Raw genomic sequence first — 21,059 nt, 5'->3', positions numbered from 1 at the left:
TTCAGATTGCTGTACTCTTCGCTTTACTGATTAGAATCGTTGTTCCCTGCTGTGACCCAGGAAGTGGAATGAGGACATCAAAAATGGCAGGAAACCCACCCTCGAGTGTGAGTGTGGAGCAAATCGCAGATGCCTCTGGGCTTCAGGTCCCAGAGAAGTCCCTGTTGTTACTGACCCCGCTGCTCCCTTTCCGTGACACGTTCTTGTCCCCAAGAGAGCTCAGATGAAGCCATCAGGAACCCATCGAACAAAGAGTGTTTAAAAATGTGGGCTCTTGTGCCTGTGTTTTTGAGAACCACGTGATATTTGTGGAGACGCTTAGACTGTCTCCAGATGCAGGCACTGAAAAAGCAACCCTCCGACTCCCTGTTCCTTTCTCCCTCATGTTGGGAGAGTGGTATCTAACCCACACGGGTGGTGGGTGTTCCCGGTGTTCAGTCTTTTCCTTAATCACTACGCACCCGTTGCTGACCCTCCGGCTCCCCAGCAATGTAACAAAGCCGTGATTTTTTTTCTCTAGGAAAGTTGAACAATCTCTTCACTCCCATTTCCTTACAGCTCTTTTCTCTTGTTTATCTGTGCACTTAAGACAGCTGAGTCTATCACAAACTGCCGAATTCATTTACATAAATTACATGAACAGAGACCTCTGTGTGTACCAACAAAAATGGCAATGAAGTTGCCCCCTGCCGACGTCCAAGAGGCACAGAACCACCTCTATTTCAAGGGTGCCTTTGCGGCTCAGCCACAGTGGTCATTTGTAAGGTTCTTGATGTTGGCAGTGCCTCGAAGGAGTGACATTTATGCCTGGTGTTGTGGTATACTAGCTCTTTCTTAAACCTCTCTGCTGAAGCCTTGCAGGACCAAACAGAGCCGAAGGAAGGGAATTCAATAGAAATCTCACTCATGGACTAGCCCTAAAGGAACTGTTGCTGCTGGAACAACCATCTACTTCTTGACGTTTATTAAAGTCAGGGTGACTACAGTTACCCAAGTAATGAGGTGTTCCTCCCAGATTAAAAATGAGAAATGAATAAACAAATAGAAAGAAAATGATTGATAAGATCGCTGTAAGAGTCTGTCTGTCAAAGCGCCTCCAAATAAAACCTGTACTTTTGGGGCACCTGGGTGGCTGAGTCAGTTAAGCTTCCCGCTTTGGCTCAGGTCATGATCTCTCTGTTTGTATTCTCCAGCCCCTGCATCGGGCTCTGTGCTGACCGCTCAGAGCCTGGAACCTGCTTCACACTGTGTCTCCCTCTCTCTCTGCCCCTCCCCTGCTCATGCTCTGTCTCTCTCAAAAATAAATAAACAAACATTTAAGAAAACAACAACCCAAACTTTCTTTCCCATCGTCGCCCTGTTAATCTTTTACTATGAAAGACAACATTCTGACATCACTGAATGGTGGCCATGGGAATCAAGGTTTGGATTTTATGGTCTCACTTTGGCTTCCCAAGCCTCATGGGAGGTACTATCAAAATCTGCAACCGAGAGAGGTGACAGAGACAGAAGGCTTCAGTAGCACTCAGTTAGCCAGAGTCACATATTCCCATGGTTTAGACTCAGGTGCTTGAAAAACTCTTATTTTGTTTGTTTCTTTGGTCTTTTTTTTCCCCTCCAATGTGCAGTATAAAACCAAGCGTGAAGAAGTGAATACTCCCAGTGAGCCCGGGATGAACATGACCCAAGCATCTGTCACAGCCATCATGACAACTGCCATTTCCAAGGTACCTTGTTGCCCGCGCCCCTTCCCCCCCCCCCAGGCAGGCGCTGAGTCATGGAGCAAGCAGGAGACGGAGATACAGTCTGTCCTCATTACTTGCGAATTCGTCTTCTCACTAAAATGTGTTTGCCACCCCAGAATCAACACAACGCTCTCACGTCATTTGCGGACAAAGAGCGGTGAAAAGTTTAAGTCGCCCAATGCACACATGGCCCTCTGAGGCTGAACAAGGCTAAGCCCTTTTTTTTTTTTTTTTTTAATAGGCTCCACACCCAATGTGGGGCTTGAACTCACAACCCTGAAATCAAGAGTCACATGCTCCACCAACGGAGCCATCCAGGCACCCCAAGCTCTGCCTTCTTGTTTCAGCTCTCATTGTAAACAAGTGTCCTTTGAGTAGCATGTTTATGCCACATTTTTCATGTCTCTGTGCTTTTTCATGGTGATTTTACTGTTTAAAACATCCCCCAAGCATAATGTTGCAGTGTTGTCGGTGGTTCTGAGGGCGAGAAGGCTGTAGTGTCCCGTGTGGAAAATTATATATGTGTTAGATCAGCTTCATTCAGGCCGAGGGTGTCGGTTGTGACTTCAGTGTTAACGACTCAGTAATACACATTACATATTCATGTGTTTCTGAACAGAAACACACCTACAGCAAGGTTATATGCTGATTATCTGATGAAAATGTTGTGAACCCTGGTTCCCCAGAACCTGACCTTGTATTTCCCCTGGGAGCAAGGATTCAGTATTTGCTAACTCAATGTTGGTGGGTGGCACTTTGTAAAACATAACCCCCAGGCATTACGAGAAGCATCTGAACCACCCAGAGAAGAGGGTGAGCCCCATTGCGTCTACACCCTCCACTACTCCATTGAGTTGAGTTGGGCACCTCTTGCTTTAGAGTTGCAAGACCACCTAAATATAGAATACAAGGCCACGTTGCTTCTCCAAAACTCTCCGCCCAGATGTGATTCGGGGTCCGGAGTTTTCCACCCTCGACGGGCCATGCAGCGCAGGCACTGTGTGTCATGCAACTCAGTTCAGTGGGGTTGGGAAGCACCCTCTCCAGGACAGAGGACGCCAGTATGCCTGCAGCAGAATGCCCTGCCAGGTAAAGAGGAATAAACCACAAGCAGCCTCACCTCAGTTCTGCCACCAGGAGTTCGCCATCCAATTATGAATAAAATCCATTAGGTTTTGAGAGCGGTCGGCATTTCAGCTTTGGAGATGAGACTGTGTGGGCCCGAAGCAGTAAATCTGTAGTCCTAGAGAAGGTCTCTGCTGAGCGTTCTCTGCCCCCACCCAGAAGGGAACGATTTAAGGAAGAAAGAAATGTTTGGTAGACTTGGTTCAAATCAGAGAGACCACGGTTGGCTCCAGCTTCCTGCTGCAGGAAACATTAAGTCCTCCGACTGGCTCTGTGGCCCTCCATGGCCGGGCTCCTCCCTGGTTTCCCGGCTCCCTTCCCAGTGGCCCTTTCTCTTTCCCATCCAGACCCACCTCCTCAGTTACTCCTTATTCCTGCCTTTCCACGTGGTTCCGAAAAGATTTTTTTGAGCACTCCCTGTGAGCCAGGCCCTGCTGGGCATCGGGATGACAGTGGTACGAAGACAGACAAGGCTTGTGCCCTCACGTGACGAGGGATGAGCATTGCAATAGGGAAGCACAGGGTGCTTACTCCAGGGCTTTCAACAGAGAGGCTTAAATTAGTTTGGGGGCCATAAAGCATGAGTGGAATTCTCCAGGTAGGGTGCAGCGGCCTGGGGATGACTTTGGCCTCTGCTTATGCCATGTTTCTGGTGTTGGCCTTCATCTCTTGGCTGCCCCTACCGCTCAGGCTTAGCTTTCCCTAACCGCCGGTGCCCCCAGTCAGTCTCCACCGAGGCCTGTAACTTGACCGCGCAGTTAGTTACACACCCTCCCACTACCATTGGTTTGTTTTTCTCACGGTTAATCTTATCTGTCTAGCTGTATTTTAAGACTTCTAAGTCACCAATGCAGTCAGCACACTCTAGCTGCTCGATAAATATGAGTTTGAGCATATCAGATGATAAGTAAAAAATGGCACCCCGGTAACTCATCAACCATATATGATACATTATAAACCTGGCTTGCGGCACTCCGATCACGTTATCTCCCTGTGAAATCTCTCAGTGAAATCTCATGCTGCACCACTCAGATGAGGTTGTGTCTCAGCATATCTCATGCTGTTCTTACTCAGGATAAGATAACGAAATGGCTTATAGTAGCTGGTATTTGGTTAATATTTATATCTCTACAATCCCGTTGGTCATCCAGGATCAGAGGCGGTAAAGAATGCGCCTGTGTTTTACTATCATGATACAACAGATAGTAAAATGTCCTAAAAATGTTCACCCTGTTAAATATTTTGCAGTTCCTGCATTATTAATTCCTCTCTTTTTCACGCAGACTCCAAATGTAGCTAGTAGTTAGAATAACTCTGAAAAGCACCTCATATCTACAGTTCTTATTAAAAATGTAAGATATCCCAGTTGGTTCGAGCCCCACATGAGGCTCCATGCTGACAGCTCAGAGCCTGGAGCCTGCTTAAGATTCTGTCTCCCTCTCTCTCTGCCCCTCCCCCGGTTGTGCTCTGTTTGTCTCTCTCTCTCTCAAAAATGAATAAACATTAAAAAAATTTTTTTTAATATAAGACATCCCAGAATAAGACATCTTCAAAAGAAATCTTTAAGTTTGGATTTTTTGAGAGAGAAAGAGAAAAAAAAATCACTTTAAAGTTCAGCGGCAGATGGTGGGGGCAGTGAAAACTTGGGTTGTTTTTTTTTTTCTTTTTGTCCCCAAGTATGGTGGCCTTTGGTGGATCACTAGTTTAGTAGGTGTGGCCGTGGTATCTTTCCATTTCGGGGCCTCTGCTTTCCAACAGCATTCTAATCACGCATCCGTATATTCTCTTGGTTTTGACCCACAGAACAAAACAAAGGAATACAAAGTCGTAGGCATGTATTCAGACGGCATAAACGTCCTGGGCTTGATTGTCTTTTGCCTCGTCTTTGGACTTGTCATTGGAAAAATGGGAGAGAAAGGACAGATTCTGGTGGATTTCTTCACTGCTCTGAGTGATGCAACCATGAAAATCGTCCAGATCATTATGTGGTGAGCAGATGCCTGTTAATGCCATCCTGCTTCTCCTGACAGTTGCCCCCTCACAATTGGAGTAAAGATGCCTAGGAAGGGTGAACATAGAATATCAAGACACTAGAGCATTCAGTAACTATGCGTATTACATAGGAGTTAGTTCACTAACAAGAATCTAGGTTTTAGCTATTGTCTTTTCTGGCAAAGCCCTTGATCGTCTTAAACCCAACCAGCATTCACCTAAGAAAATAACTCTTTTTTAATTAATTTATTTTCAGAGAGAGAGAGTGAGGGTGGGGAAGAGAGGGAGAGAGGGAATCCCAAGCAGGCTCCATGCTGTCAGCACAGGGCCCCACATGGGGCTCGAACTCACAAACCGTGAGATCATGACCTGAGCTGAAATCAACAGTCAGATGCTTAACCAATTGAGCCACCCAGGCGTCCCTCTAAGAAATAACTCTTAAATTAAGGATTTGAGGGGCGCCTGGATGGCTCAGTTAAGTGTCCAGCTTCAGCTCAGGTCATGCTCTCATAGTTTGTGGGTTAGAGCCCCGCATCAGGCTCTGTGCTGACAGCCTGCTTTGGATTCTGTGTTTCCCTCTCTCTCTGACCCTCCCCCACTCACACTCTGTCTCTCTCTCAAGAATAAATATTTTTAAAATTTTTCTTTAATTAAAGATTTGAAAGGGTTCTTTGCACATCACAACACAAGGTGCTTTCCTTGTTAGGCCCCGTGCATAAGTGATGTTCAAAATTCTTGCTACTGGTACAGCACAGGCCTAATCCATCCAGATGAAAACTACCATTTGGATCAGCATACCAGTGGCATCACCCTGTCCCTGGAGATGCCAAACTCCAACTTTTCTAGGTGATCCCTGCCCCACTTATTTTGAGTTGTTTCAACATTATGGACTCTGAAGTGTAGACAGTGACAGTGACTCAAAGGGTTTCGTGATTTCAGCCACTTACTCCCGCTGAACCTCACCTTCATCATCTGCAAAAAAGGATAATAGAAATCTGCCCCTAGATTTGGGAGAAGTGCATCAAGGGAAATGATGCACGTCAAATACTTAACCCAATACAAGGCACGTAATGAGAGCTCCGCAAACAGGGCTGTTCTGACCACTTCTCCTACTAATCATATTGCTCTGTGGCTGACACTGCCTCCTGGGGAACAAGATGACTGAGGCCAGGAAGAGCATGGGGGCCATATATGGGGGATCAGGCAAAAATGAGATCTGCCGTTGTGACTGTTAGCAGGACGTATGTGTACCGGGAGTGAGGCATGGGCTATGCACTCATTTAACCACACGTTCTTGCCGAGTCTGCTCATCTAGGGTGGCTGAGGTGGGTAGGATTTAAGACACATGTGCGGGTGCTGAAACCTGGCGCCAGGGGTCCACCAGGGCCTGAGGCCGAAACCTTGGCTTTATCGTGTAGCAGGTGTGCTTCCCAGCTGAGCACACGTGCCAGGCCAAGGTGTGTGCCCTGGCCCATTTCCTCCCCAGCGATCCCACCTTGAAAAGACACCAGATGACAGAAGTGTCTTTGCTATGCTTGCTTTCTAGTTACATGCCACTTGGCATTTTGTTCCTGATTGCCGGGAAGATCATAGAGGTTGAAGACTGGGAAATATTCCGCAAGCTGGGCCTTTACATGGCCACCGTCCTGAGTGGGTACGTCCGACTCCAGGGAGGAAGCAGCCAACTTCTTTTGGGCCAACGGACTGGTGCCGAGAAGCTGCCTTTTGGTTAAAATCAGCTTCTCCCCTGTGCAGGGAAAGATGGTTGAGAGATAAGAGAGCAGGGGGAGGAGGGCTGCCCTTTAACAGCTGTACTGGAGGAGGATCCCACTGTGCTACTTGCCAGATCTCGGCAGAACAGCCTGGACCATGGTTTGTTGCTGCCTTTATTAGTTGTGTTAAAATCATTTTTTAAAATGAGCAAGACCCACTGGTAGCCTCTCTTGGCGTTCACTTCTTCAAGGATGGAAACTCACCAAACTAGTAGGAATGGCCCACAGGTACCCCAACCCCAAGAAAGACATTAGGCAGGGCCTAGGTGGAAGGAGACTTGAGCCAGTCGGAAGGGATGGCTGGTTGGTCCCAGCCCTGCAGGTGGGGCCGGGCACCACTGCCACACCATGCATCATCCAAGTGTCAGGGAGCATTCTGGGAAACTCTTCCAGCTGGGAGGTACTGTGTAAAAGCTGGAAGGCAGCAGGGGACAGGTCGTTTGCATATCTATTGCAGCCCAGTCATTGGCTCCTTAAGGGCAGGTATGGTGGATAAGTTAGGAATGCTGGCCCCGGATATCTAGCAGGGACAGGATTCGTCACAGGTGTTAAGCAACATGGACCAAGGGAATGAATAAGTATGATCAGTTTGACTCGCACAGGTCAGTAGCCCCCAGACGCCCAACTTGAGCAATGAGCTCACCCGCTGGAAGGCAGGTGCACTGGGGAGCTTATCTGTCTTTGCCAAAAGCACCGTCCTGCCAGCCAGCAAGAAGAAGCCTGGGTTCCTCCAATGTGAGGGCCATTGTCAAATCTCAGGGCCTCAGTGGTAAGGCATCAGGGCCATCTACCCTTCTCGAGGACAGGGCCTGGGTCCAGGCAGTCATTTGGCCGAGTTTTATTATACTGAGCCATTTTCTAACACAGTTCTGGTTTCTGTTCTCTTGCCCTACCTTGGTTTTTAACAGAAGACTCAGCTTCTCATAGTTCTTAGCCACAAGCTCTATGTGAAGACCCTCAAGATGGACCTTCAGGATCTGTATTAACAATGATCATTTCTTATTGTTTCAGCTTTGAATAACTGATCTGTAAACCCTTTACGTGGACACTATATGGCATCTGCTGGATTGGTCTCATTTTTTAAGCCCCCTGTTTTGTGTAACCTATATATCTCAGTGTGAAATAAGGAATAGTTTTGGAAGGCAAGAATAACAAAGAAAAGAGGGTCAGTCCTGAAGTAGGTGGAAGGAGACTCCACCAGTATGACTGGAGGAGAGCAGGGACTTCCTCCTCACCACAGCCTGCCTGGCCTACTAGATGGTGGGCACCATCCAGCAGGACAGCAGTGGTCCAGGGAACAGACGGGCTGAGTGCTATGATAAGGGCCTATGGTAGAGGTTTGTGCAGAGCCACAGACCTACAACAGAGGAAAGGGTCTGCCCAACCTGGGAAGGTAAAGGAAGGCTTCCTGGAGGAGGGGGACCTTTTGCTGAGTCTTAGAGGAGGGATAAGAATTCAGCAGCAGCAGCAGGTGAAAGCATTTTAGCATCTGTTGGCAGAAATAGCGTGTACAAAGCTTGGCGGCATGATGTAAGTGTTGTGTGAGCTCTGAAATGTGGATTCAGCTACTGGCTTCACCGCCGACTTTGACAAGATACTTCGTTTGCTAAGTGAATGTCCTCACCCTCACTGCCGGAATGGAGACCTGCCCTACCTCTCATTTTCTTTTGGGTTATAATGAAAATCAAATGATATATCATGAGTAAAAAAGCTGTTTGAAAAAAGGATTAATATGAGGAGGTGGTGTCATCTAAGAACCTGCTTCTTTGACTTGTTTCCAGGCTGGCAATCCACTCCATCGTCATTCTCCCGCTGATCTATTTCATAGTCGTTCGGAAGAACCCTTTCCGGTTCGCCATGGGAATGGCCCAGGCTCTTCTGACGGCTCTCATGATCTCTTCCAGGTAAGCGTACGAGGAGTGTCTGGAGGAAGTCTCTGGGCTGCAGAGACTAATCAGCTCTTACTGGCTGCGGCTGAGAGCTGTACGGGCCACTTGTGAAGCTGACCAAGCACCGGCCACAGCTTGTGCTTCTGTAGCTAGGTTTAACTCCAGGAAGGACCTCTGTCTTCCCCCCCTGCGCATCCTGGAGCATATTGCTTCACCCTACTGCATATTCCCTGCCCTCATGGCATGGCCTGCAGCCCAGAAGGGGGTTATGGTGTAACTCAGAGAATGGCGGACACAGCACGTTCCCACTCCTGGACCTGCCCAGAGTGCCAGCATGCTTTGGGCTCTTGGTTTAGTTTCAGGAATAGAAGCGTCTCTTCAGGCAGGGATTGAGCACCAGCATTCCTAGACCATACGTTCCTTTTTCTCTTTTTTTAATTTTTTTTAATGTTTGTTTATTTTTGAGAGAGAGAGCGTGTGAGCAGGGCAGGAGCAGAGAGAGAGGCAGACACAGAATTCAAAGCAGGCTCCAGGCTCTGAGCTGTCAGCACAGAGCCCAACACAGGACTCAAACTCACAAACCGTGAGACCGTGAGATCGTGACCTGAGCCGAAGTCGGACGCTCAACCGGCTGAGCCACCCAGGCACCCCGACCCCTTTCTCTTTTTATCACACAGTTCGGCCACACTGCCTGTCACTTTCCGCTGTGCCGAAGAAAAGAACCAGGTGGACAAGAGGATCACTAGGTTTGTGCTGCCCGTCGGGGCTACCATCAACATGGATGGGACTGCGCTCTACGAAGCGGTGGCGGCTGTGTTTATCGCACAGTTGAATGACCTGGACTTGGGCATCGGGCAGATCATCACTATCAGGTAGGGCGCAAGGCCACACTTACTTTCATTTCTGTTACTGGAATTGTGGCAGGTGAAAGTCATCTGAAGGGAGCTCACGAGTGGTCCACTGGTGGATTGATTTTCTTGGTCTAAAGTCCCTTCCCAAGATTAAACACATTACCAGAAGTGGAATCGTAGTGTGGAAGGTTTCTGCTTCAGGGTTTGAATACCCAAAGGTATCACTGTTCTCAGTTCAGTGCACCCACTAGGTGCTAGGCACACAGTAGGTGCCAAGGATTCAAGATTGAATAAGGGCCAGGCCCTGCTTTCAGGGGGTCCCCAGTAGGTAAGGGAGATAGATATCTAAATAAATGCTGAGTGGTGTAATAAGGGCTCTAATGGAGGTCTCAGGGGACACAGAAGTCACCAAGGAAGGAAGGGAAGGTGAGGAGAGGCTTTCTGGAAGAGGAAAAAGCTTAGCTAAGTCTTAGAAGAGGAGTAAGAATTTAGTAGGAGAAGGAACCTAAGAGCACTTGGGATAAAAGGACTAGCATGTACAGGGGTTCGTGATGTAACCATGGCCTAGTTACAGAGTTCAGACTATTGGATGTGGCTACATAAAGAGAACAATGTGGAGAACACAGAGAAACGAGTGGACAGGGATCATCTCATGAAAGGCTTTGTGCGAGGCGCTCATGGAGGGGCTCAGTCTTTCATAATATGGGCAGATTTGCATTTTGTAAAAGCTAACTTGGTGATATGGTGGGTAGACTGGGTGGATGGACAGGAGTTAGCTGGAGGACTAGCTAGGAGACCACCACAGGAGTCCAAGTAAGGAATTAAAAGGCCTCCATCCAGGCACTGGCCCTGGGGATGGAGAAGGGCTTCCAAATTCAAGGGGCATCAGTGGATTCAGAGTGAGGGACGGGGGAAGGTTAGGATGACCTCCAGGGTTGGTGGATGCTTCTGGACTGACGAATGGCACTCACCAGAACAAGCACTAGTGGAAGAAAAGTGTCGGTGGGAAGATAAAGAGCTTATGCTGTTTGTCACATTGAATTTGAAATGCCTTTAAGACATCCAGGTAGAGCTCTACAGTGAGAAATGTGGTCTTGACTGCAGATGAGGAAGTCGGACTCATCACCTGGAGGGTGGTCACCAAGCACATGGGTCACGAGTGAGTCAGTCATCCGTGTTCGAGTCTCAGCTTCACCATGATTAGCTGTGACCTTGGCCAAGTTACTTGAATTCTCTAAGCTTCTATTTCCTCACCTATAAAATGAGGATAATAAGAGTACCTACATTTTATGCAAGTGGTGGTAATTAAGTCAGTGCATACAAATACAAAATGCTTAGAATGGTGTATATGTAGTGAGCCCTCAGGAGATGTTGAGATGGTTAGGAGGGCATTACATAGGGAAGGTTTGTGCAGAAAAGAGAAGGACTAAGAACTGAGCCTTAGAAAATCCTCACATTAGAGGCAGGCAGAGAGGGGAGAACCAACAGGGAGACCAAGAAGGAACAGAAAGGGAGGAAGAGAGGGGCACCTGGGTGGCTCAGTTGGTTAAACTTCTGACATCTGCTCAGGTCATGTCTCGCAGTTCATGAGTTCAAGCCCCGCATCGGGCTCTGTGCTGACAGCTCAGAGCCTGGAGCCTGCTTTGGATTCTGTGTCTCCCTCTATCTCTGCCCCTCCCCTGCTCACACTCTGTCTCTCCCTCCCTTTCTCCCTCCCTTGGAGATAAATGAACATTTATTTTTTATTTTTTTTTAAATTTTTTTTCAACGTTTTTTATTTATTTTTGGGACAGAGAGAGACAGAGCATGAACGGGGGAGGGGCAGAGAGAGAGGGAGACACAGAATCGGAAACAGGCTCCAGGCTCTGAGCCATCAGCCCAGAGCCCGACGCAGGGCTTGAACTCACGGACCGCGAGATCGTGACCTGGCTGAAGTCAGATGCTTAACCGACTGCGCCACCCAGGCGCCCCTAAATGAACATTTAAAAAAAAAAGAAAAAATTTTAAAAAAGAATAAAGGTAGGAGAGCCACAAATCTTGCCCTGAAACCTAGAGAGAAGAGATTTCCACACAGAGAATTCTACTCAGGTGAAGACCGATATTGTCTGCTTAAGTAGATACTGCAAATGCCACTCGTGAATTTTTCCACAGTTGGTTCTCTGAGACAACACCATTCAAGATGGTAGCCACTAGCCACACACACACAGGTTGGACGGAACAGACACAGAAGGTTCCATCAGTATAGAAATAAGTTCCGCCATTATGGAAAATTTTGCTGGACTGCGCTGCTTGGAAGGGGTGGATTGGGTTGAAAGTTAATCTGGAGACTTTTATGAAGTGTACAGTGGGAGTTTCCAACTAAACCGGGTCCCTACGCAAGGTGGACTCTGACCTTGCCGAGTTAACTCATTGCTGCAACCCCAGCACTTGGCACAGGCATAAACTCCAGGCATAAAGTAAGTTCCGAGAATGTTCTTATACGGTATTTTTTTTCTAATTTTTTTTAATGTTTATTTATTTTTGAGAGAGAGTGTGAGCAGGGGAAGGGCAGAGACAGAGGGAGACACAGAATCCAAAGCAGGCTCCAGGCTCTGAGCTGTCAGCACAGAGCCTGATGCGGGGCTCGAACCCACGAACCGCGAGATCATGACCTGAGCCGAAGTGGACGCTTAACCGACTGAGCCACCCAGGCGCCCCTAATACAGTATATTTTTAAATTTTCCCCAGCCCTAAATCATAAAGTATTTATTGCCATTTGCCCGACGTTAACTGCAGACCAGTACAAAGTGGACCATTTGGCACATCAGCTGGGAGGCAATACCGATGCTGCCTGGCCTGTAAAAAGTGTCCGAGGCTTAAGAAGCTCGAGCCCAAAGAGCCAGAGTGAAGTCCTGTGGTTGGAACAGCAATGAGTGCGTTAAAATTGAAACCTTGAGTCACGTCTGAGAAAGCTCCGCAGCCACCTGTGGTCCAGTGGTTGTGACTTTGGCCGTTCCCAGCAGACTTTCCCAACTCCCTCGTCCTGGCCTGTGGCACCCAGTCTGTATTGGACTGATTTCCAAGCAGTGGTCGCAAGAGGCGCCCGTTCTTTTGGGCATTTGCCACTTTGTGATGAAGTCCACACACCCCCTCAGTCTTAACATTTCCTAGGTATTTCTAACCTTGTTTTTTTTTTTTTAAATTGACTGCTAGAGAAGTAAACTTTGGGCCTAGAGGCTAAATAATTCATATCAAAACCTCTTGCCCTGCTCTAGTGTTGTGTGTGGGTTTTTTTGAGACTTCATTTGTAAATAATCTCCATATCCAACATGGGGCTTGAACTCACGACCCCCCAGATCAAGAGTCACACGCTCCACTGACTGAGCCAGCCATGCGTCCCTTGTATTCTTCAGGCACAATTGCAGATAAGTAACTACCGGCCCATAGCCAACAACCACAACTGTGAAGCCCAGAGTAATCATTGACCTAAAATTTAAAATCCTCTCTGGCTCTGCCTGGGACAGAATGAAATAATAAACATGATTTTTCCCTTGACAGGTTACAGTTGTGGCTCATGTGGCTGACGGTTAAAGAGATCCCATAGTTCATCTCTTTTCTGTGGTCCTTTTGGGCTGGACATCGAGGAAACATAGGCACCATCCGCCCAAGACAAACCCTTTTGTGGTTTTATCATAATATTCACTAATCAAAGGTTATACCTGATTGAAGATGGGGCAACTATTCTTGTAACAGAAGAGAATTACTGGATTTGGGGCCTTCAAAGAGCTTAGAGGGGAAAAGGAGCCATAGGGGCAATAATAGTGATTGTTTTGTGGCAGCAGTAATAGGAATACTGGTGGCAGCTAAATAGCAGAAATGGCATTGGGTTTTTTTTATCTTAGAGTGTGTGTGAGCAAGGGCGGGGGGCGTGCAGAGAGAGAAGGCTCCAGGCAGGCTCCACACTCAGCTCGATCCCAGTCCCACAAACACACACCTGGGATCATGACCTGAGCTGAAATCAAGAGTCTGACACACAACCAAGCCACCCAGGGGCCCCAGAGATGCCATCAGTTTTTAAGCATCTGCTGCATCCTGGTGCTCATACTGGATGCCCTTCCTATATTACCTCATTTAATCTTCTTGGAGCCCTGCAAGGGAGACAGTCTCCCCATCCTCCGGGCAAGAACTGAGATCCGGAGGGAACTTGCCTAAGGACACGCTGTGAGTGAAAACAGCTGAGGCAGGTCTTGTTTTTTAATGTTTATTTATTTTTGAGGGGTGTGGGGGAGGGGCAGAGAGAGAGGGAGAATCCGAAGCAGGCTCTGGACTGTCAGCACAGAGCCCAGAGCAGAGCTCAAACCCATGAACCGTGAGATCATGACCTGAGCTGAAGTCAGACACTCAACCAACTGAGCCACCAGGGGCCCCAGAGCCAGGTCTCCTTGATGCTAAAACGCGTGCTGGCTTCAGTTCACACCCCAGACCCAGCCTGTCTGGAGACCTAAGTGCCGGTCCAAAAACTAGATCAATGCTAGGAAAGTACTTTCTACAGATGGTTATTGTGTGTTCTTCTGTGAAAACCCCTTTAAAGTCAAAGTAGAATATATTCAAGCCGAAGGAATACGTTTTTATATTTTTTACCCCATCTGAAGATTTATAATTCCCAGTCTCAGACCAAAGCCAAGTCAAATGGCCAAAGTTTAGGAAGCAAGGTCAAGGCTCAAGGGCAGAGTTTTCTTTGACCAGGCGGGTTTTGAGCCCACCGATATATTCAGTTTAAATATTTTCAACCAGCGTTGACATAAACTTGGGTTTTCCAAAGAGTACTTAAGTCAGAAAAGATCTAAAGGATTATGTAGACCTGAAACTTTTAGAGGAATTGGGACAGCCCCAGAAATCTCTAATTTACTGTAAATTGGTGGCCACAGCCCCTGGAGGAAAACACACCTGTCAAAGAATGCTGGCCTGTGTTTGACCTTACACTCGAACTGAGCTGTCAGCACAGAGCCTGACGCGGGGCTCGAACTCACGAACCGCAAGATCATGACCTGAGCTGAAGTCGCACACTCAACCGACTGAGCCACCCAGGTGCCCCGTACTGTTTTTTGTTTTTTTTTTTGAGAGAGAGAGCATGAACAGTGGAGGGGCAGAGAGAGGGAGATCCAGAATCCAAAGCAGGCTCCAGGCTCTGAGTTGTCAGCATGGAGCCTGACTCGGGGCTCGAACTCATGAACTGCGAGATCATGACCTGAGCTGAAGTCGGACGCTCAACCGACTGAGCCACCCAGGCACCCCAGGGATTCTTCTAGTTTAAATGGACTGTTTCTTTTTTTTTTTTTTTAAGTTTTTTTTTTTTAACGTTTATTTATTTTTGGGACAGAGAGCATGAACGGGGGAGGGGCAGAGAGAGAGGGAGACACAGAATCGGAAGCAGGCTCCAGGCTCTGAGCCATCAGCCCAGAGCCCGACGCGGGGCTCGAACTCACGGACCGTGAGATCATGACCTGAGCCGAAGTCGGACGCTCAACCGACTGAGCCACCCAGGCGCCCCTAAATGGACTGTTTCTACATCTTCCCCCTTTCAACCCAGTGGCTTCCTTGAACTAAGGATGAGAACATGTGTCCAGAAAGTACCGTGGGTGTCCCGTCAAGCTCATTCAAATTCAGGGACTTTCCAGGGCATGGTTTCCTCCAAAATGACCAGACTTAAATAAGGATGATACTGTTGACAAAAAATGGCACATTCCAAAGAGAGGAATCCCTAGCACCACATTTTACCTGCCCAAGTGGGATCTTTTTAGAATTTTTTTTTTTTTTTTTAGAGAGAGAGCACATAAGCAGGGAAGAGGGGCAGAGTGGGGGAGAGGGAGAGAATCTTAAGCAGGCTCCATGCTCCGCACAGAGCCTGACACAGGGCTTGATCCCCTGACCCTGGGATCATGACCTGAACTGAAATCAAGTCAGACACTCAACCAACTGAGGCATCCAGGCTCCCCATAAGAGGGGTCTTTTTAAATATGTCATAAGGAAGTTCACTTGGCTGCCTTCCCTCGTTCCAGACCCCTCTTCCTTTCGCAGCAAGTGCATCCACTGGCCAAAGGAGCAGTCAGGAATAAACTCTTGTATCTTGCACAGGAAGCATGGCTGGTTCTCAGTTCAGTGCCCTATCGGGCAGCTCCCAGAAGCCAAGAGTCTCATGATGTCAAGAAAGTGCATAAAACGTGCTTGACCACAGCCTCATTCCTTTGTCTTCCCTGGAAATACCCTTGCCATCCACCCGGACCACCCTCCCTTTGACCATCCTCCAAGGCAACGTAAATTCCTGGCACATATGAGATGCCAGTTGATGACTGGCTGGGTGAACAGATGGACAAAGGGAGAAAGGCAGGCAGGCAGCGAGGTAATTGGCGCTTATGGAAGGGGATGGACGCACAGATAGGTAGCTGATGCCTTCCACAAACACCCCAGGTGGTAAAACTCTCGCCTTCCTCTTGAATAGCCCTCTTGCTCATTTTCTGAGCGCGCTCAGGCAGCTCATCTCCTTTTCCTTCCGTTAGAGAGACTTGCCATGTCTCCCGCGGAAGGAGATGGACTCCTCTCGGTCCCACACCGCTCCCTAACGAGGCAGAGCTGATGCTCAGCAGAGAACAGATCCTGACCGGCCAATGTGGGGGGAACACGGTGGTAACAGCCATTGGGACTAAAGGTTCCAGGCCAGGGGCCCTGAAGGGAGACACAGGTGTCTAACTCCTTTTCGGCTCGTGTGTTTTGGCTGCAGTGTCACGGCCACGGCTGCCAGCATCGGAGCCGCGGGGGTGCCGCAGGCCGGCCTGGTGACCATGGTGATCGTGCTGAGTGCCGTGGGCCTGCCCGCCGAGGACGTCACCCTCATCATTGCTGTCGACTGGCTCCTGTGAGTTGGAATAAATGCGCTGCTTCTGCCGGCTGGGGAGGCGGGCTTCCCCGCCCTGCAGAACCTGCAGTCTGTCATCATTCTGTCCTCAGATTGCCACTGCCTCATGAGCCATCCGTTGCTGCTTCAATTTCCCTCTGGCCAGGCCATCTGATAAAACGCGCTTAAAAATTAACTCCTCATAACTTGCGGCAGTGATTTTAAAAGGCCAGTGATCTCCATTAGCTTGTTTTACCTGGTAAAGCTGGAGGATGGGTGTCGGGGGTGGGAGGAGATCAACAGAATGATAAGGTGAAGACAGAATCCCAAGCATTCCAAACCCCATAGGCCACCCTCGCCTATCCCGGGCCCGGGGTCAGCGTCATAGGTGTAGAAGCGCCTGGTTTGAAGTCAGCCCGTCTTCCCGAGATCTTCAACATCATCAGGGGCCATGGTAGGAGCTGTGGGGAAAGACCAGCTGGAGTTTGAATCCCTGTTCAGTGTCTCAACAGATTTTTGACCTCGAGGATGTCCCTTAGCTTCTCAGAGGCCCAGTTGCATTATCTGCGAGATGGGACAGATTCTGTGCATTTCATTAGGTTGTGCAGGGTCTGAGTGGGCTCATGTGACCAGCGTGTCTAGAACAGTGTCTGGTGGGCAGCATTTGCCCAATAAATGGCAGGTTTTATGATTAGAATGATTTGGAACATTTGCATCTTAACTCTCGCACACGTGTGTGCATGGACACATGCACAGAGGGCTGGCGAATACAGCAGAAATTCTGGGCAAGGTCGTGCCTTGTGTGACCTCCCCCCATGGTTCAGGTTGGAACGAGCCTGGTCCCCAGCTTTATCTTGGTACCCGCTTTGTGCATTGGTCTCGCTCTGTCCCCTGGCCCTCAGGGGTGAGTGTAGCTGCATATTGAGCCTTTACTCGGAACAAGCCCAGGGTTACCGGGGAGTCCGGCACTGTGTGGTTTGCAAACAGCAGCTGAGATGGTGAAGACAGTCACACCCCGGAAGGCCCGGGCTCCTGCCCCGGGGAAGGCGTGCCATGGGGGCCCCCTCAGCAGCTGGCTGTGTCCCCCAGCCCCAGCGGAGGTGGCCCCTTTCTTGCCAAGATACGCCACCCCTGAGGCAAGTACTTCTAGTTTTCCTTCTAGTGACCATGGTGGGTTTGTAGTTCTCTCCTTTGCTCGATTCTTCTGGAACCAGTGACCTTCACTTCCAAGACACCCAGAGAAGCCAAAGGTCCAGTCTGATCCATGGGATAAAAAGACTCTAGTTGGTTCATACCAGGGTCTGGTTCATTCCATGGCCTCATTCTGAATCGCAGGAGGGCGCCCAGATGCGGAGGTCTGTCCCACAGGTGTAGTTCTCACAGAAGTATTCACGTGCACAGTTCCCACCAGCAGTGCTCCAGTGTTCTGTCACCAGGGCGCCTTCCTGCCACAGGGTCCTCTCCAAGCTCGGGGTTATGGCCAGCTGGGGGTGTCATAAGGAGAAAGCTGCTCCTCGGCTGACCTCTGTTTTCTGACCCTGTGTCCCTGCTGGCTTGCTTCTAGAGGGACCCGGTGGTGCAGAAAAACGACTACACCAGGGACACACAAACGCACAGGAACACTTGGAGGCGCGCGCACACACACACACACACACACACACACACACTCCCCCTTTGGCAGAAACACCACCCCCGGGGCCTCTCACCTTAGCTGAGACAGATCCGGGAAATGCCCCAAGACGGAGGTTAGGAGTGAGAGGCTCACTCAATTCTGAGCCTCCCTCGGCTCCCCCAAAATATTTGTAAAGACTCTCTTCACGTTTCTTGGGGAGCAGAGGAGGGAATTTGGGGAAACTGGTGCTGGGCTTACGAGGGTCCGTTGTGACTTATTGGGAGCACACGCCCAGGGAACCTGGTTACTCATTCTGTACTTTCATGAGCCACCTTCTGCCCTGGACCTGTGAGGAGAGAAGCCTTCCATCCCGCCACGAGGTTGGCACTCTCTGCATCTGCTTAATTCGTACCTGAATGCTCCAGATCCCTTTCTGTCTCCGGTGGCAAATGGAAATGAAATCTGGGCCTCCTGTCTGACTCCCCCTCTCTCTTCCCCAGGGATCGGTTCAGGACCATGGTGAACGTCCTTGGCGATGCGTTCGGGACGGGCATTGTGGAGAAGCTCTCCAAGAAGGAACTGGAGCAAATGGATGTTTCATCTGAAGTCAACATCGTGAACCCCTTTGCCTTGGAATCCACAATACTGGATAACGAAAACTCAGACACCAAGAAGTCCTATGTCAACGGAGGCTTTGCGGTAGACAAGTCCGACAGCATCTCATTCACCCAGACCTCACAGTTCTAGAACCCCTGGCTTCATAGGACCAGGAACGATGAAGGACATCTCCCTGAGAGTCATCTCTTAGCAAATTCAAACATTCAATAAGGAGAAGAAACACACTGATGGCCAATTGTACATTTGATTTGATATATAGACCTCCAGATTATTTTCTATATTTGGATTCACCACTTTTGCTCTCCAGGTGGGGTACCATGAAAGAAAACAGATTAAAAGGAAAGCTGTATTGTCTGCAATGTAAAAATTCTATGAGAAAGTTTGGAAGTAGGTAGAGTAGTAACTATTGGATTAGGTAATGGGTGTGGAAGAAAACTTGCTTTCTCATACGCAGTCCAGTGTTTGGGTTTTTTTTTAAAAAGACTCCTTAATTACAAATTTTTACTCAAGCTTTCTATTGGCATGGATTTCCTTTGACTTCTCACATTTTTATAGATTATAATGCATATAAATACTACCACTGCTGCCCCCCCCCCATTTAATGTGCCAAATTGTCCGTTTTTAACTCATCTCCAGCCAATGTCAAACTATTTTGAAGGAAAACAGACCAGCACAGTTCTGCAATAACAGTTTCAAGACGGGTGAGGGGTGTTGCAGGAAGGGAGAAGGGTTCTTTTTTCAATGTACTGTATTGGAACACTGGTAACTAGTAACCCAGTGTTCAGTATAGAGCTAGATATATATATAGATATGTATATATTTATTATTTTCATATAAGTTGCCAGACAGAGATCAGAATTGAACTGTCAATGGGAAATAAAGAGCTCTCCTTGTACTAGAGTAATAACTACGATTTCAATCCAGATCTGCTTTGGGGCTTATCCCAACTCCTCTCTCAGGAGCACGAGAATGAAAAATTGTGTTGTCTGTTCCACGTCTGTGTACCAGCCTCATAGCAGACGTGTATTATGGTGATATGGTAAGGTGGCCGTTCATGTACAACTTCTAGACTCTACTGCTGGGAAGGAATCCATATCGGCTCTATATAAGATAGTATGAAGATGTGTCACTCACCTAAGGCTGGATGTGTTTTTATCCAACTGGAAGGCTTCATTCTTCCAAGGTCAGTTACACCCACTCAAAAAATGACGGTTCTTTGCCATTTCGTACCCATCAGGGCCCAAACAACAGTGGCAAACTACCAGCTAAATTGTACTTTAATATGGTTTTGGTGGATGGAACAAGTCACCCTGGCCGGAAAAGCACTGTCCTTACCCTGGATTCTTGCAGAGTAAGTCCACGAGTTGATCCCCACAACACGAGATGTTGGTATCTGTGGTTCAGGGAAATTCTTCCATTGTATCAAACTTGTCTCCTCCTGAAGGGACGATTGTCCTAACTGGTTAATCTAGTCACCTCGGCCCTGCTTAATTAAAATCCATGTCCGGTCATTCTTCTAATTTATGAAGGTAGCTTATTAAAAAGTCTATGCTTCAGCACTCATCTTGTAAATAAACGCTGAACAGAAAAACTTGTATTTACAATGAGATCCAGAATAATCCTGTTTCTGCAGTATTGAGTAGCCAGTTTAAGCCTGCGCTTTTCTATCGAAGAAACCAGAAACTGTCCCAAAGGTACAGGGAAAGTAAATAAATGCTCAGTGTTGACCACCTGTCCCTGAAATCTACAAGAGAGTGATACTGGATTGTCATGTAAACACCGCAAATATGGACCAGCGACTGATTCCACGTGCGTTTTAAATTGCAAATACCGGGGGTGTTCACTGGAGGTAAATCTAACTATCAACGCAACTGTATTCATAACTTATCTCAGGCCCGAGAGGTCCTACCCCCTTGGCCGTTTGTCTCCGACTGGAGGCACTCAAGTTGGCAGAGCTGTTCGTGAACTGTAGGTCATCCTAATTTTGGAGTGAGTTTGTAACCAGCCTCTTAACACACTGTGCTGTTAACTCATAAAAAGAAACCAATGTTCCATTTCAGTCTCAATAAATACTTCCGTCATTCTTTCTCCCCCCGCCTTGTTCTTCCTTTAACTTTTATCTCACTCAGGTGGGGCGTGGGAAGGTGGAGACAGATTGTAAACGGATTATTGTTTTCAAAACTGTTCATGCTCGAGAATGAAAAAGCCGGGCTTGAGGAAAAGTAATCTGATTCTTCATGTGAATCAGTGGGGATAAGGCTGAAATGCAGTGCCATAAATTATAAATAGTTCATCCATATTTTATGGCTGAGATGGAGAAGGTGTGATTTGGCCAGAAATTACTATACTGGGAGGCAGTCTTATCTCAATATGACGGCGACCTGGTTTCACTGAAGGACCATTCCTGCCCTCAGAAATGGGACTATAGACTACAAATGTTGTATTCAGGGAGGTCCTGCCCAGAACCTGAGTCACGACAGGGTTCTGCTGGTGCCCTTGCTAGCAGTCTGTGATAGACAGCAAACAAATGGACAACCCCCTAGGCCCTACTGAGGGAGGGCAGTGTCTCACAGAAATGTTTGTC

General features: G+C 48.2%; 1 protein-coding gene across 1 annotated transcript in view; it reads left to right on the top strand.

The window, feature by feature from the left end:
* Positions 1–20,564, top strand: part of SLC1A1 (solute carrier family 1 member 1) — an 84,495-nt gene extending 63,931 nt beyond the window's left edge. Inside the window, exons 6-12 of the mRNA XM_086684908.1 lie at positions 1,629–1,727; positions 4,674–4,858; positions 6,409–6,516; positions 8,416–8,538; positions 9,201–9,395; positions 16,132–16,266; positions 18,358–20,564. Coding sequence (XP_086541034.1) covers positions 1,629–1,727; positions 4,674–4,858; positions 6,409–6,516; positions 8,416–8,538; positions 9,201–9,395; positions 16,132–16,266; positions 18,358–18,604 — 1,092 coding nt within the window. The 3' untranslated portion in view covers positions 18,605–20,564. The remainder of the gene's footprint in view (positions 1–1,628; positions 1,728–4,673; positions 4,859–6,408; positions 6,517–8,415; positions 8,539–9,200; positions 9,396–16,131; positions 16,267–18,357) is intronic.
* The last annotated feature ends 495 nt before the right edge of the window (positions 20,565–21,059 follow it).

This window comes from Puma concolor, chromosome D4 (assembly GCF_028749965.1).
Source record: "Puma concolor isolate L17-30 chromosome D4, mPumCon1.1.hap2, whole genome shotgun sequence".
NCBI lineage: Eukaryota > Metazoa > Chordata > Mammalia > Carnivora > Felidae > Puma > Puma concolor.
The sequence above is the reverse complement of the archived record's forward strand: the minus strand, read 5'-3'. Positions and strand labels throughout refer to the sequence as shown.